Here is an 18,200-nt window from a genome sequence, read left to right as displayed (position 1 = left end):
CCCTCTGTGCTGTAGCTTTTTGCAGTCTTTCTCCATTTAAATAATATTCAGCTCCTCTATTCTTCCTGCATAAATGCATAACCCTCACATTTTCGCACATTATACTCCATCTGCCAAGTTTTTGTCCACTCACTTAACCTGTCTATATCCCTCTGTAGACACTTTATGTCACCCTCCCCACTTGCCTTCCCACCTATTTTTGTGTCATCCATGAACTTGCCGATAGTACATTCACTTCCCTCATCCAAGTCATTAATATATATTGTAAATAATTGTGGCCCCAGCACTGATCCCTGTGGCACTCCACTAGTTACAGGTTGTCATCCTGGAAATGACCTCCTTATCCCAACTTTCTGTCTTCTATCCATGCTAATATACTATTCTCAAAACCATGGGCTCTTATCTTATTAAGTGGCCTTATGTGCGCTACCTTATCGCATGCCTTTTGGAAATCCTACTAGTTCCCCTTTATCTATCCTGCTTGTTACCTCCTCAAAGAATTCTAATATATTTGTCAGGCATGATTTCCCCTTCATGAAGCCATGCTGACTCTGCTTGATTATGTTATGCTATTATTATTTATATTATTTCTAAATGGTCTGCCATTACATCCTTTATAATAGACTCTAACATTTTCCCAATGATGTATGTTAAGCTAACTGGCCTATAATTACCTGTTTTTTTTCATCTCCCTCCCTTTTTCAATAAGGATGTTACATTGGCAGTTTTCCAATCCTCTGGGACTTCTCCAGAATATAAGGATTCTTGGAAGATTATTACCAGTGCATCCACTATCTCTGTAGCTGCTTCTTTTAATATCCTAGGGTGGAGCTCATCAGGTTCAGGGGATTTATCGGCCTTTAGCCCCATTAGTTTCCCTAGTACTTTTTCTCCAGTGATGGTTATTGTATTTATTTCCTCCACCCCTTTTGCCCTTTGATTATTTAGTATTTTTGGAATGCTATTAATGTCGTCTACAATGAAGACTGATGCAAAGTATTTATTCAACTCATCTGCCATTTCCTGGTTCTCCATTATTATTTCCCTAGCCTCATTGTCTAAGGGGCCTATGTTCATTTTGGCCTCTCTCTTCTTATTTATATATTTAAAGAAGCTCTTACTGTCCATTTTTATATTACTTGCTAGTTTACCCTCAAAGTTTATTTTCTCCCTCTTTATTACTTTTTTGGTCATGTTTTGTTGGTTTTTAAAACTTTCCCTACCCACTTGGCTTACCACATTGTTTGTTTTTTTCTCTTTGTCTTTGCCACATTGTGTGTGCTTCTTTCAATTTGATACTATCCTTAACTCCCTTGGTTATTCATGGTTGGTTTATCCCCTTCCTAGAATCCTTCTCCCTCACTGGGATATATCTTTGTTGTGAGTCATGAACTATTTTCTTAAACATCTGCCATTGTTCATCAATTGTCTTTTCTGCTAAACTCCTTTCCCAGTCCACTACAGCCAACTCTGCCCTCATTCCTTTGTAATTACCCTTATTTGAGTTTAGCACAGTTGCTTACGACCCAAGTTTCTCACTCTCAAACTGAATGCTAAATTCTATTATGTTATGGTCACTGTTTCCTTGGGGATCTTTTACTCTGAGATCATTTATTAAACCTGCCTCATTACACATTACCAGATCCAAAATAGCTTGATCCCTGGTTGGATCCACAACATATTGTTCAGGAATCTGCCCTGAATACACTCTATGAATTCTTGCTCATGGCTGCCTCTACCAATTTGATTTTCCCAATCTACATAAAAATTAAAGTCACCCATGATTAATGTGCTGCCTTTTTTACATACCCTCATTATGTCCAATTTATTCTCTGTCCTACAGTATAGCTACTGTTTGGGGGCCTATAGACTACTCCCATTAGTGTTTCTTCTCCTTGTTATTTCTTACCTCCATTCTTATGGATTCTACATCTTCTGATGCAAGATCATTTCTTGCTATCGTACTTATTCCATCTCATAATAACAAAGCTACCCTGCCACCTCTTCCTTCCTGCCTGTCCTCTCAAAAAGTTACATACTCCTGAATATTTAGTTCCCAGCTTTGATCTCCTTGCAACCATGTCTTCGTAATAGCTATAAGAACATACTTATTAACCTGTATTTGTGCCGTTAATTCATTTATTTTGTTCCAAATACTACGTGCATTTAAGTAAAGAACCATTAATTTTGCCTTCTTACAATTCTTTTCCCCCTTTGACCCTATTTGATGCTGTTTTTTTATGTTTGTACACTTTTCACAATCTCAGCATCCTGTTGACCTCAAGTGGAGTTTCAAGCCCATATCATAAGACCACATACTTTCATCTACATCACCCACCTCAGCTGAAACCTTCATCCTGCCATTGCCACGTCCAGACTCAGCTATTTCTTTGTCCTCCTAGCTGGCCTTACATACTTTATCTTCACTTACAATCTCAGCTTATCCAAAACTCTGCTGCCCATATCCTAAATTGCACCAGGTTCTATTCACCAATCACCTCTGTGCTTACTGACCTACATTGGCAGATGGTCAAGCAACACCTCAAATTAAAGATTGAGTTCCTAAATGCAATAGGATGAGTACCTCAATCAACAGCATGGTCAGTTCCTAATCACTTAACCAAAAGTTTTAATCAGCACCTACCAAATGAACTGCGTCCTTGACACCATGTATAGAAAGCGCTTCCTGGGTCAAATGGTGCAGGATGTGATTGCTGTGGGTTGCTTCTTTCCCTCCTTTCAATAACAGGCCATTTCCACTCGCTATTGCCAGTGCAGAAACCTATAAAATGGAAATAAATAATTGGATTCCAAATCATTTTGAATTGCATTTGATTTAATACATTGTTATCTGTCTAGACATGTATCAACAAATTTGCTCAGTTTGTTAAAATTGTTTCTTGTACACTGCCCACATTCCAAAAGGAAAAAAAAAACAGCTCCCTTAGGGTACAGAACAAACAGCTTGGGAGATTTTCCTACTTTAAAAATGCTATATAATGGAAGTTATTGTGTTGTTCAGCGGCAGCAGTGAAACTTTACCTATTTCTAAAAATTCTTAAAATATCATTTGGCTAAGTAACAAGCATGAGTACACTTGCTTGACATGAAGGGCTTTGTGGCATGCTGAGATGCTATATAAATTTAAGTTTCCTCTTATTTCTTATCATTCCTCAATATTAAATTCCAAATATGCAGAACAATCCTTGCTGTTCTATGTACTTCGGGTGTCCAGAATGCATATAGTTTACCAGATAGATGCCTAACCCAGAAACAATACAACCAATTATCTGTTTTCTATTCCTCTGTTAAAACTTGTTGGGAAAACAAATCTCTCAAAAACAAAAATTCTAACACTAAATGTTCTCCAGCTATCAATTTTGGGGCCTCAAAATCTGTCAGGATTGGACGTGAACTAGAGCTCCGCAGCACAATGGAGGCCATTCCGCTAGTCTGTGTCTGTGCTGGCTCTATGTTAATACATTACCGAGTGCTCTCCCGATAATTTCTCTTTTTCAGCTTAAATTTTCCTTAAAAAATGCAATGGTGTCTGCCTCAATGAATCCCTGTGCAAAAGATTCCATGCTCCAATATCCATTGTACAAGGAAACCTCTCCCAACCCCACTCATTATTTTCAGTGTTAATTTTAAATTTATGACCCCTCATCACCAAGCCCCCACCCCCAGAGATTTTCCCCAATCTCTATCAAACTCTTCATAATTTTAAATCCTTGATCAAATCTCCTTTGAGCCTAGACTCAGCATTTCAAGTCTTTCATCACTATAGTCATCTATCCTTGGAATCAACATGATGAATATACTGTGTATGTTCCCTGTGGTGTTAATTTTCATTCTACAATGAGATGCCCAAAAAGTGTTCACATTACTAGCAATAGCCACATCATGTGAATGATTTTTAAGTTTATTTTCAGATTTGATTTTGGGATGAGGGTGATGCTGGTAAGGCTGGTATTTACAGCCCTCCCTTGGTTTACAAGCTCTGTACACAACCCACCAGAGCAATCTTTCACCATAGCTCCTTATGACTCAGTATCTGAACTCTCCTGTGTGATATTCCTATATCTTAGTTTTACTACCACATATGATTCGGAATCTGACCCATTCTCCGCCTCCCCAACACATCCCATACCATATAGCTTTTCACCTGAGGGAGACAGTCTGGGCGAGATTCAAAAATCACCAACAGGACACCAATGGGAACAGTTATTTGCTCCAGATCCAATCCTTTTGCAACTCTGGTTCTCCGGATCAGCCGGCCCACACTGTCCTGAGCGGATGCTGCAATCTGACGCAGACCAATGGCCAAGCTGTTTAACTTCGCTGTAGTGAGGGACAATCGTTTTAACAGTGGCTGTGAAAGTCGACCTGTTCCACAGAAAGAGAAAAAGGTGTTTAAAAGTCATTTTTCATTTTAATTCTCACCACGACTCTCTGAAGGTTAGTTATTACAAGCATGGGTTGGTAAGGAATTGATTTACAGCAAGCAGTGATCTGTCTGATAGACAGAGATAAGCGATCCAACAAACAATGAATTAGATCTAAGCTCTGCAGTCCTGCCACATCCAGTCATGAATGGTGGCAGACAATTAAACAACTCACTGGAGGAGGAGGATCCACAAATATCCCCATCCTCAATGATGGAGGAGCCCAGCACGTCAGTGCAAAAGATAAGGCTGAAGCATTTGTTACAATCTTCAGCCAGAAGTGCCAAGTGGATGATCCATCTTGGCCTCCTCCGGAGGTCCCCTGCATCACAGTTGCCAATCTTCAGCCAATTCAATTCACTCCACGTGAAATCAAGAAACAGCTGAAGGCACTGGATACTGCAAAGGCAATGGGCCCTGACGATATTCTGGCAATAGTAATGAAGGCTTGTGCTCCAGAACTTGCCCACGCCCCTAGCCAAGCTGTTCCAGTACAGCTACAACACTGGCATCTATCCAGCTATGTGGAAAATTGCCTAGGTATGTCCTGTACACAAAAAGCAAGATAAATCCAACCCGGCCAATTACTGCCCCATCAGTCTACTCTCGATCATCAGTAAAATAATGGAAGGGGTTGTTAACAGTGCTATCAAGCGGCACTTGCTTAGCAATTACCTGCTCACTGACGTCCAGTTTGGGTTCCACCGTCCACATAGCTCCTGACCTCATTACAGCCTTGATTCAAACATGGACAAAAGAGCTAAACTCCAGAGTGAGAGTGACTGCTCTTAGCATCAAGGCCGCATTTGACCGATTGTGGCATCAAGGAGCTCAAGTAAAACTGGTGATAATGGGAATCAAGGGGGAAACTCTCCACTGGTTTCAGTCATACCTAGCACAAAGGAAGATGGATGTCAGTCATCTCAGCTCATCACTATAGGAGTTCCTCAGGGTAGTGTCCTCAGCCCAAACATCTTCATTGTTTCATCAATGACCTTCCTTCCATCATAAGGTCAGAAGTGGGGATTTTCGCTGATGATTGCACAATGTTCAGCACCATTCGCAACTCCTCAGATACTGAAGTAGTCCATGTCCAAATGCAGCAAAACTTGCACAATATCTAGGCTCGGGCTGACAAGTGGCAAGTAAGATTTGCACCACACAAGTATCAGGCAATGGCCATCTCCAACAAGAGAGAATTTAACCATTGCCCTTTGATGTTCGATGGCATAACCATCACTGAATCCCCCACTATCAACATCCTGGGGGTTACCGTTGATTCCCATCAGAAATTGAACTGGACTATCCATATAAATACTGTGGCTACAAGAGCAGGTCAGATGCTAGGAATCCTGTGATGAGTAACTCACCTCCTGACTTCCCAAAGCCTGTCCACCATCTACGAGGCACAAGTTAGGAGTGTGATGGAATACTCCCCACTTGCCTGGATGAGTGCAGCTCACACAACACTCAAGAAACTTGACAACATCCAGAACAACGCAGCCCGCATGACTCGTACCACATCCACAAACATTCACTCCCTCCACCACTGACACACAGTAGCAGCAAGATGTCTACAAGATGCACTGCAGGAATTCACCAAGGCTCCTTCGACAGCACCTTCCAAACCCATGACCACTACCATCTAGAAGGACAAGGGCAGCAGATAGATGGGAACACTTACACCTAGAAGTTCCTCTCTAAGCCACTCACCATCCTGACTTGGAAATATATCGCAGTTCCTTCACGGTCGCTGGGTCAAAATCCTGTAGCTCCCTTCCTAACAGCACGGTGTGTACCTACACCACATGGACTACAGCGGTTCAAGGCGGCTGTTCATTGCCACCTTCTCAAGGGCAACTAGAGATGGGCAATAAATGCTGGTCCAGCCAGCAAAGCCCACATCCCATGAATAAATTTAAAAAAACTCGATGTAGATTATGCCAGCAGCTCTCTGATTATCCTGGGTGACCATTCTTTGACAGTGAATTTGAACTTAATATAATGTGAAAATACTGCTGCAGATTGGCACAAAGTGGAAGCACATACATAAAGAGACAGAGCACCCTGGTTTTGCATCATAATTAAATTAATTAAACACAGGTTTGTACTGTACTGACTGCAGAATATGGAAACAAGTCTGGCCACAAAGGATTTCATTCTATGAAATTGGTGTGAGCAATCTTACTATGTGTTGGTCTCACATCACTGCTTACACAGTTTGAAAGTTGAAAAGGTGTAAGTAAAGGGCCAAGGGCAACTTAGGTCACACTTATTTTATATGCTGCACAGCATTGGGATACTGACTTCAACTGGATAATGAACTAGAATCGCCTGGATTCTATTTAAGTTTGGGAATACTCAGAGTGACAGATACAAAGGGCCCCTTGTTTTCCCAAACCTCCCAGATTATATCACAGACAATAAAGTTAAAAATAAGATCCTTGCTCTGACCCAAGGCCACTGCTTTCTCCATGTCTCTTTTGTTAGCTTTCAGGATTTCCTCTCGATTGTCTGTCAGGAGGTCAGCCAGCCGGTGGATGATATTAGCCCTCTGCACAAAAAAGAGAGAGGAATTAAAATACAGATAACATGAAAGGCAGGTCATTAAGCCCAGGATTGTATCTGTGACACCTCAACTACCCCACACTGAGGTCCATACTGTGGTTATACAGTCAAGGTGGGAAACACAGCAGAGGCTAAGCACTTCCTGGAAATAACACTGTACTATCCCTGTACATCTCCAGGTGCTTCATGTCCTAGCATTACTGAGTGTGATGTGGATGGGGTCAAACCTGTATCAGACCAAAGACTGACTGTGAGGAGGTGGTGCCTGATAATAGAATGCATCTCAGCCAATATTGTCTCATTCCTGAACATTCTGCCTGCCAATCCTCAATCCCCAACAGACCTGGGAATGGGTGGGGAAGGGAGTGGATGATGGCAGGGGTGTTACTATGCCTTAATAGAAACTGTGGTCTCTCCACACCCTGAAGGAATCTAACTTCAGCCCCCATAGCCAGTATCGCCTTCCAGCCAAAACATTGCAATTAGTTCTTGTACTGAGGCCATACAGACTTCACACGGTGAAATGTTGAGGTAAAATGAAAGGGGGAATGAACAGATGGTAACGCAAAATTCACAAAAGGACCAACTTTGAAATAACTATAGACTTATAGAAAGTAGCTGTTGACCATGCCTGCCACAGACTGGGAAACAAAGTATTCAAAAGTCACTAACCTGGTCTGGCTGTAGAGAAGCCATGATCCGTCCATCAGTCCGTGCCATCTCTGCCTGTTGTTCAATGGTGGGGCCTATCAGAGAGAACAGAGACCACAATTACTTATCCTATCAGAAGGTTGATAAATTAAAAATGTCATGTCCACTATCTGTGCATCACTATTATACAGCAGCAAAAAAAATGTCAAACCTAATAAACAATGCCTGCAAATTAAGATGGGAATTGGACACAGGCTTTCACTACAGCCCATGGCACTCACTGATCAGGCCTCTGTGTGAAGAATAGCCCCTCAATAGAGGATTAAGAAACAAAGGTGGAAACACATCCAACTTTAATACATCCCACTTCAGAGACCAGACCCATCATCCAGGCTGACACTTCAGTGCAGGACTGAGAGAGTGTTGCTGTGTCAGAGGGGTCAACTTTTTGATGAGATATTAAACCAAAAATCTGCTTACCCTTTCAGGTGGACAGAAAAGATCCCATACCACTTTTGAAAAACAGCAGGGGTGTTGGGCAATATTTATCTCAACATTATATTTCAACATTACAACACTGACTTTATTTCAAAATTACATCATTAGCTTTGGGATGCCCTGAGGTTGTGAAAGGTGCTATAGAAGTGCAAGTCTTTCTTTTTGCCTTTCTTTTTATTCTTTCATGGGATATGGACATCACTGGCCAGGCCAGCATTAATTACCCATCCCTAATTGCCCTCAAAAAGGTAGTGGTGAGCTGCCTTCTTGACCTGCTGCTGTGCATGTGGTGTAGATACACCCACAGTTCTATCAATTGACTTGTTTTTGGCGGTTTGATATAACTGAGTGGTGTGCTAGGCCGTTTCACAGGGCATTTAAGAGTCCACCACATTGCTGTGGGTCTGGAGTCACATGTAGGCCAGATCAAGTAAGGATGGCAGATTTCCTTCCCTAAAGGAAATTAGTGAACCAGATGGGTTTTTATAACAATTGACAGTGATTTCATGGTCATCATTAGACCTTTCTAAAATTCCAGATATTTTACTGAATTCAAAATCCTCTGGATTACAAGTCCAGTGACAATACCACTGCGCCACTGCCTCCCCAAGGAGTGAGCGTTATTAAGGTACTGTCTATTGTGACCATGTGACAATTTTCTCATTGCTCATAAAGTATAATTTGTCTTTTTCTACTTTCTGATTTATACTTTCTATAATTGTTAACTCAACAACCATTTTGCAGAAACCCAAAACGAGTTTACTGTTTGGGGAGAGGGCATTATTTTCCTGAATCTGTAATTCATTGATGGATCCTCTACAAGTAGTTGAGCAAGGCGTAAATTTAACCTTTCACTTCTCACCACACACATTCCACACACTCACCTGCGGGTTTGACTTCCGAGAAAAAAGTTCCAACTTTTTTGCCCTCTACAATGTCAGTGATTACGTGACCAGTCACCTTTGGGTGGGTCCCACTTGCTATGACCACAGAAGTCCCTCCTTGGAGAGCCCAAAGTGCTGCTTTCACCTGTAATACAGACATGTCGCAAAAAGCATAAAGGGTGCCATACTTCAGGGTGTTAATTAAACTACCCGAGTGAAGCGCAAGCAGGTTACAGACAGAATACAGTTTCTAGTTGGTATCACTTATTTCACAGAACAGGTTTATTGTTCAAATTTCTTCCAAATTGCTGATCATCCACTTGCACATCCACCTCTACCATACTTTACCTTCCCCGGTAACCACATAAAAGTAAATCCTCTTTACTTTACAGCACAGGTGGCTGAGCAGTATCCAATATTCATCAAATTCAGCCTATAGTCCAATTTGCAAACCAAGATGTACAGCAGAGAACAAAAATAAAATCACAATAGCGTCACCTCAGCCCAGAGGTCTTTACTACATGACCGCCAGCTGTCAACCAGTTATGGCCTGTGGTTCAGGAAACAAATGGGGTCAGAACCCCAGTTACTTACTGACCAACAAGTAGATCCCTCTTAAACTAAAATTCAATCCACAGCAATGATAATTAGAAAACAACAATTCCACAATCTCACGTTTTGTTGTGGAGCAGAACCAGTAATCAGTACGTGCACAAGGAGACTGAGCGATCACCTGAAATCAACAGAAAGGTCCAAATACCTCACTGCACATTCTGTTTGGGTGCGTGGTTACAACCTCCAGCTCTGAGCGTCCTAACACTCACTGTGCTCAGTGCTCCAGAACAGCAGCTCATTATGAACTGAGTGCACTGTTCTACTATTTCCCAGAATATCTAAATTCAGTCAGACTGCATCCAAGGGGACCTCCAAGAGCTGCTCTAAAACAATTCTTTACAGAACTTGAAACAAAGATGCTCACCATGAATTTAGTTTTCCTCAATCCAGCTCAACAACTCTATAGCTCCAAAGAGGAAGAGCATGCCCACTATCCCTGCAATCTCTGCAATTTCACCAGGCAGCTATGATGCAGTACTAAATATGGTGTAAGATTTTCACTGTCTCTCTCAGAACTTAGTGTGGATCTTCAGTATACCAGCCATACACAGCTCAATTCTGCTCTGTTCAAATCCTCATTCCCTACCAGGTTACACAGTACTGACTGGACTGTCATTGAAAAAGACTATTGGAGAGAGAGAATTTTTTAATTCATTCATGGGATATGGGCTTCGCTTGCTGGACCAGCATTAATTGCCCATCCCTAGTTGCCTTGAGAACCGTTGAAGTCCATGTGCTGTAGGTACACCCATGGTGCTGTTAGGAAGGGAGTTACAGGATTTTGACCCAGCGACAGTGAAGGAATGGTGATATATTTCCAAGTCAGAATGGTGAGTGACTTGGAGAGGAACTTCCAGGTGGTGATGTTCCCATGTATTTGTTGCCCCTGTCCTTCTAGATGGTAGTGGTCATGGTTTGGAAGGTGCTGTCTAAGGAGCCTTGGTGAATTCCTGCAGTGCATCTTGTAGATGGTACATACTGCTGCCACTGTGCGTCAGTGGTGGAGGGAGTGAATGTTTGTGGATGTGGTGCTAGTCAAGGGGGCTGCTTTGTCCTGGATGGTGTCAAGCTTCTTGAGTGTTGTGGGAGCTGCACTCATCCGGGCAAGTGGGGAGCATTCCATCACACTCCTGACTTGTGCCTTGTAGATGGTGGACAGGGTTTGGGGAGTCAGGAGGTGAGTTACTCGTCATAGGATTCCTAGCAGCTGACCTGCTCTTGTAGCCACAGTATTTATATGGATAGTCCAGTTCAGTTTCTGGTCAATGGTAACCCCCAGGATGTTGATAGTGATGGATTCAGTGATGGTAATGCCAATGAATGTCAAAGGGCGATGAATAGATTCTCTCTTGTTGGAGATGGTCATTGCCTGGCACTTGTGTGGCACGAATGTTACTTGCCACTTGTCAGCCCAAGCCTGGATATTGCCCAGGTCTTGCTGCATTTGGACATGGGCTGCTTTAGCATCTGAGGAATCACGAATTGTGCGGAACGTTGTTCAATCATCAACAAATATCCCCACTTCTGACCTTATGATGGAAGGAGAATGAGGACTATGGGGGCAAGGTTGCATAAAATTGTCTTGTATTTCCTTGAGAGCAGAAGATAGAGAGGTGATCTAATTGAAGCATTAAAATGTGAAAAGGATTCAATAATGTAGACATGGAGAAACTATTTTCTCTGGTGTGGTAATGCGGAACGAGCAACAATCTTAAAATTAGAGTTAGGTCATTCAGGAACAAAATCAGGAAGCACTTTTTTCACACAAAGGTAGCAGAAATCTGGAACTTTCTCTTCCAAAAGGCTGTTGATGCAGGGAGAGCTTTCATGGCTGAAAGCGATAGATTTTTGTTGGGCAAAGAAATCAAGGGTATGTAGAAAAGGCAAGAGAAATGGAGTTAAGGTGCAGGTCAACCATGGTCTAATTGAAGTTAGAGCAGATTCAAGGGATTGAATGACTAATTCTTGCTCCTAACAACTTCCTTACACTTAAGAGCTACGAAGCCACAAAACTGACGACACACGGTAGAGAAGGTAGTTGGATTACACATGTAGTAAACAAAGGTACAACACAAAGTGTAAACGACGAATAGATTATTCAGCAAGAAATTGAAATTTGCGTAGCCACATGAGGTATACTGAAAGGCTGTAGGAATGACTGATTAAATAAATACACTGAAACCTTGAGGATGGGGAACACGGCAGACAACAAAAAAGAGGAGATAAGAAACTTCTGAATCTCTGCTGTCTGGGGTTTTTTTTTTATTCATTCATGGGATGTAGGCTTCGCTGGCTGGGCCAGCATTTATTGCCCATCCCTAGTTGCCCTTGAGAAAGTGGTGGTGAGCTGCCTTCTTGAACCACTGCAGTCCATGTGGTGTGGATACACCCACAGTGCTGTTAGGAAGGGAGTTCCAGGCTTTGAACTCAGCGACAGTGAAGGAAAAGTGATATATTCCCAAGTCAGGATGGTGAGTGACTTGGAGAGGAACTTCTAGGTAGTGGTGTTCCCATCTAGCTGCTGCCCTTGTCCTTCTAGATGCTAGAGGTTGTGGGTTTGGAAGGTGCTGTCAAAGGAGCCTTGGTGAATTCCTGCAGTGCATCTTGTACATGGTACATACTGCTGCTACTGTGCATAGGTGGTGGACGGAGTGAATGTTTGTGGATGTCTTACCAATCAAGCGGGCTGCTTTGTCCTGAATAGTGTTGAGCTTTTTGAGTGTTGTGGGAGCTGCACTCATCCAGGCAAGTGGGGAGTATTCCATCACACTCCTGACTTATGCCTTGTAGATGGTGGACAGGCTTTGGGGAGTCAGGAGGTGGGTTACTCGGCGCAACATTCCTTCAACATTGAGAATGTTACCAACGTTGAAAGAAACTGAATCATTGAATGTTCATTATTTCTCCTGACTGCCATTCTAATCATATTCCTGTTTACAGCCTTTCTCCTACCTTAGCTTCCATGCCTCCAAGGCCCACTCTGGATTTTGTGCCAAAGGTGATAGACTGCTGGTCTCCAGGGTAAAAGGTATCGATAAGTTTAGCATCGTCCAATCCAGGCGGACTATCAAAAAGCCCTGAAACAAACAAAATCTCTTTTACTAACAAATTCTCAAACACTCAATTCGTAAATACAAATGATCCAAAACCTACATAATTTGCAGAAGCAAGAACAAATATTGGAGTTTAATTTCAAAATTCTGATCCTTGTGTTCATAATTGCTCCATGGCCTCAGCCCTCCCTATCTCTGTAACCTCCTGCAGTTCTACAAGCCAGAGATCTCTGCATTCTTCCAATTGTGTTTATTATGCATCCCCAACCTCCTTCACTGCATCGTTGGTTGCTGTGCCATTAGCTGCCTATGCCCTAAGCTTTAGAATTTCCTCCCTAAGCCGCTCTAGCTCTCTCTCCCCCTTTAAGATGCTTCTTAAAACCTACATCTTTGACCAAGTTTTTGCTCACCTTTCCTAATGCCTCTTTATGTGGCAAGGTGTTAACTTTTAATTGATTATGCTCCTATGAAGTGCCTTGGACGTTTTACTACATTAAGGCTAAAATTAAAATTTAACCCCCAGACTCCCCATCATGCAGAAATGTGAGGTGATGCATTTAGGAAGAACAAAGACAGACAATGTAAGATAAGGGGTACAATTCTTAAGGGGTGCAGGAGCACAAGGACCTGGGTGTACATCTGCACAGATTATTGAAGGTGGCAGGGCTGTGGAGAGACAAATTAGTAAAGCATATAGTATCCTGGGCTTTATTAATAGGGACAGAGAGTACAAGAGCAAGGAGATTATGGTGAATTTATATAAGACACTCAGCACTTTTTAAATTCAATCACAGGTTGTGGGCTTCACTGGCTGGACCAGCATTTATTGCCCTCCCGAATTGCTGTTGTGAGGTAGTGAGCTGCCTTCTTGAACCGCTGCAGTCCATGTTGTGCAGGTATACCCATAGTGCTGTTAGGAAAGGAGTTCCGGGATTTTGACCCAGTCACAGTGAAGGAATGGAGATATGTTTCCAAGTCAGGATGGTGAGTGACTTGGAGGGGAACTTCCAGGTGGTGGTGTTCCTATCTATCTGCTGCCCTTATCCTTCTAGATGCAAGTGGTTGTGGGTTTGGAAGGTGCTGTCAAAGGAGCCTTGGTGAATTCCTGCAGTGCATCTTGTAGATGGTACACACTGCTGCCACTGTGCGTCAGTGGTGGAGGGAGTGAATGTTTGTGGATGGGATGCCAATCAAGCGGGCTGCTTTTTCCTGGACAATGTCAAGCTTCTTGAGTGTTGTGGGAGCTGCACTCATCCGGGCAAGTGGGGAGTGGGGAGTGACTTGTGCCTTGTAGATGATGGACAGGTTTTGGGGAGTCAGGAGGTGAGCTACTCGTCGCACGAGTCCTAGCCTCTGACCTGGTCTTGTAGCCACAGTATTTATATGAGTAGTTCAGTTTAGTTTCTAGTCAATGGTAACCCCCAGGATGTTGATAGTGATGGATTCAGTGATGGGAATGCCATTGAGCATCAAGGGCAATGGTTAGATTCTCTCTTGTTGGAGATGATCATTGCCTGACACTTGTGTGGTGCGAATGTCACTTGCCACTTTCAGCCCGAGCCTAGATGTTGCCCAGGTCTTGCTGCATGTGGACACGGACTGCTTCAGTGTCTGAGGAGTCACAAATGGTGCTGAACATTGTGCAATCATCAGCAAACATCCCCACTTCTGACCTTATGATGGAAGGAAGGTTATTGATGAAGCAGCTGAAAATGGTTGGGCCGAGGACACCACCCTGAGGAACTCCTGCAGTGATGTCCTGGAGCCAAGATGGCTAACCTCCAACAACCACAACCATATTCCTTTGTGCTAGGTATAACTCCAACCAGTGGAGAGTTTTCCCTGATTCCCATTGACTCCAGTTTTGAGAGGGCTCCTTGATACCACACTCAGTCAAACACAGCCTGGATGTCAAGGGCAGTCACTCTCACCTCACCTTGGGAGTTCAGCTCTTTTGTCCATGTTTGAACCAAGGCTGCAATGAGGTCAGGAGCTGAGTGACCCTGGCAGAACCCAAACTGGGCAGGTTACTGCTAAGCAAGTACCAATTGATTGATAGCACTTTTGTGGGCTAATCTCCACATAGCTGGGTAGATGCCAGTGTTGCAGCTATACAGGAACAGCTTGGCTAGGGGCACAGCAAGTTATGGAGCACAAAAACTATTGCTGGAATATTGTCAGGGCCCATTGCCTTTGCAGTATCCAGTGTCTTCAGCCGTTTCTTGATATCAAGCGGAGTGAATCCAATTAGCTGAAGACTGGCATCAATGATGCTGGGAACCTCCGGAGGAGGCCGAGATGGATCATCGAATCGGCATTTCTGGCTGAAGATTGTTGCAAATACTTCAGCCTCATCTTTTGCAATGATGTGCTGGGCTCTTCCATCATGGAGGATGGGGATATTTGTGGACCCCCCTCCTCCAGTGAGTTGTTCAATTGTCCACCACCATTCACGACTGAATGTGGCAGGACTGCAGACCTTCATTGGTTGTGGGATCACTTGGCCCTGTCTACCACTTGCTGCTTATGCTGTTTAGCACGCAAATAGTCCTGTGTTATAGTTTAATCAGGTTGACACCTTCTTTTTGTATGCCTGCTGCTGCTCCTGGCATGCCCTCCTGCACTCTTCATCGAACCAGGGTTGATCCCCTGGCTTGATGGTAATCGTAGAGTGGGGGATATGCCACATCGGTTACAGCTTGTGTTCGAGTACAATTCTGCTGCTACTGATGGCCCACAGCATCTCATGGATGCCCATGTTTGGTGTCAGGCCTCTAGCTTATCTGCCCACTCAAGCAACGCAGAGGCATGAAATTGCCACCAAGTGCTCTAAAGCTTTTCACTCCTCGGGCACAGACTGCAAACTAATGAGCATTTTAGTGGAATACAGAACAGTTGGATGACAGTGCACATTTTACAATCCCCTTGATAAAACTGGCTATGGACCAGTCACTGGTGGAGGTGCTCACAGCCCCTTGCAATGTCATCATTCCGGTTAGGGCTAGTCTCCCCCATGGTTCAGGCTAATAGTGCAGCCTTACAATGCTTTATTTTTATTCATTAACGGGGTGTGGGCTTCGCTGGCTAGGCCAGCATTTATTGCCCACCCCTAGTTACCCTTGAGAAGGTGGTGGTGAGCTGCCTTCTTGAACTGCTGCAGTCCATGTAGTGTAGGTACACCCACAGTGCTGTTAGAGAGAGAACTCCAGGATTTTGACCCAGTGGTAGTGAAGGAACGGTGATATATTTCCAAGTCAAGATGGTGAATGATTTGGAGGGGAACTTCCAGGTGGTGGTGTCCCATGCATCTGCTGCCCTTGTGCTTTTAGATGGTAGTGGTCGTGGGTTTGGGAGGTGCTGTCTAAGGAGCCTTGGTGAATTCCTGCAGTATTTCTTGTAGCTGGTGCAGACTACTGCTACTGTGCATCAGTGGTGGATGGATTGAGTTTTTGTGGATGCGGTGCGAATCAAGCGAGTTGCTTTGTCCTGGATGGTGTCAAGCTTCCTGAGTGTTATGGGGGTTGCACTCAGTATTCCTTCACACTCCTAACTTGTGCCTTGTAGATGATGGACATGCTTTGGGGAGTCAGGAGGCGAGTTACTCGTCACAAGATTTCTAGCCTCTGACCTGCTCTTGTAGCCACAGTATTTATATGGCTAGTCCAGTTCAGTTTCTGGTCAACTTTGTGCATTTCACCCGAGACCAGGAAAACCAGGATGCAAGAGTGATTAGATTTGACCATACCTCAGGTTTCCCACAGATGGACGCATGCGATCGACTGCACTCAAGTGGTGCTCAAGTCTTCACGGCAACAATAGGTCAACTATGTCAACTGCAAGGACTTCCATTCATTAAATGTGCAGCTCGTGTGTGACCACCACAAATGCATCATGTAGTTCAGCGCTCGGTTCCCAGGGAGTGTCCATGACTCCTACATTCTCAGTCGGTCACAGATCCCTGACATCTTCCAGGGTCCACAGAAGCTGCAGGGATGGTTCCTGGGGACAAGGCTACCCGCAGAGGACATAGCTGATGACACCCATGCAGCGGCCTCAGGCTGCAGCAGCCTCAGGCTGCAGCAGAGCGACACTATAATGAGGTTCATGTTGCAATTCGCACCTTGGTGGAGCAAACCATTGAGATGCTGAAAATGCAGTTCTGGCGCCTGGACTGGTCTGGTGGAGCCCTGCAATATAGTCAATAGAGGGTGTCACACATCATCATCATCTGCTGCACCCTTTACAATCTGGCGCTGCAACAGGCAGGAGGAGCTGGTTTCTCCCAATGAGGAGGATGTCGACGGGGATGAGGGTGAGGAGGTCCTTGAAGACAGTGTTGACATCATTGTGCTCACCATACGAAGCAGGTGCACTCAGGAGGCCCTCATAGCTGCTAGATTTGTGGAAGATGATCATAACATGCAGTGAGGAGATACCACTGATTCTCACATTGCACCTATGTTTGACTCCACTCTGACCTATGGCAGCACATATACCCTCTGTGATAAGGCTCCTGTCATTGGAGACACAGTGGAGGCACTAATCATCACTCGACTCCAGGAGGATGATAATGACATGCAGTGAGAAGACTCCATTGATCTTCACACAACGTCTGAAAATGTCTGACTCCTGTCTGGCCGAGGACAGCTTGCTTGCGCTCTGTGATCAGGGTCATATCATGGAGACACAGCCATGAAAGTTTAAATACACCTGATCCTTTGTCAGCCTTCAGCACCTGACCGCTACAGGAACACAGCGTCATCGGTCACAGATGCTGAAGAGATGGGGGGCCAGCCCCACCTCAAAGGTGTTGAGAGCACACAGAGAGAATGACAGAACCCTGTGACGCCTGCCCATGCCATTTTAGCAGCAATGACAAACACCATCGAGGTGCAGGCATCAGTAATGTGTACAGGGAGTGTGAAGCTGGGCCATCACTTTGGCCTGAAGGCTGCACAAAGTACAGGGAAGAGGCCCTGGACTGAGACGCCTGCCTTTATCTTGTGCAGGAACCAAGGTTTCACATCTAAATGACACGAACACTGCTCATCAAAATGAGGAGCCACAGGCAGGGAGACATTCTTAGGAGCTTATTTACAATAGTGATCATTATGTACAAGTACAACACCCACACCCAGGCTGTGCAACTACTTCTTCTTAAACTTCCTAACCCTGCCACTATCATAGAATCACAGTGCAGAAGAGGCCCATCGAGTCTGCACCAACATGTGAGAAACACCTGACCTACCTACCTAATCCCATTTACCAGCACTTGGCCCATAGCCTTGAATGATATGACATGCCAAGTGCTCATCCAGGTACTTTTTAAAGGATGTGAGGCAATCTGCCTCTACCACCCTTCCAGGCAGTGCATTCCAGACCATCACCACCCTCTGGGTAAAAAAGATTTTCCTCACATCCCCCCTAAACCTCCTGCCCCTCACCTTGAACTTATGTCCCCTCGTGACTGACCCTTCAACTAAGGG

General features: G+C 44.1%; 1 protein-coding gene across 4 annotated transcripts in view; it reads right to left on the bottom strand.

Annotated features, from left to right (window-relative positions):
* The window catches only part of aldh18a1 (aldehyde dehydrogenase 18 family, member A1), a 73,849-nt gene that overhangs the window by 21,078 nt on the left and 34,571 nt on the right, over positions 1-18,200 (bottom strand). For all 4 annotated transcript variants that reach the window (XM_041209976.1, XM_041209978.1, XM_041209977.1 and 1 more), the window contains exons 8-13: positions 12,614-12,738; positions 9,047-9,191; positions 7,686-7,759; positions 6,900-6,999; positions 4,166-4,386; positions 2,645-2,782 (exon numbers count right to left, since the gene is read on the bottom strand). In XM_041209976.1, the coding sequence (XP_041065910.1) occupies positions 2,645-2,782; positions 4,166-4,386; positions 6,900-6,999; positions 7,686-7,759; positions 9,047-9,191; positions 12,614-12,738 (803 nt within the window). The remainder of the gene's footprint in view (positions 1-2,644; positions 2,783-4,165; positions 4,387-6,899; positions 7,000-7,685; positions 7,760-9,046; positions 9,192-12,613; positions 12,739-18,200) is intronic.

Source organism: Carcharodon carcharias, chromosome 17 (assembly GCF_017639515.1).
Source record: "Carcharodon carcharias isolate sCarCar2 chromosome 17, sCarCar2.pri, whole genome shotgun sequence".
Lineage (NCBI taxonomy): Eukaryota > Metazoa > Chordata > Chondrichthyes > Lamniformes > Lamnidae > Carcharodon > Carcharodon carcharias.
The sequence above is the reverse complement of the archived record's forward strand: the minus strand, read 5'-3'. Positions and strand labels throughout refer to the sequence as shown.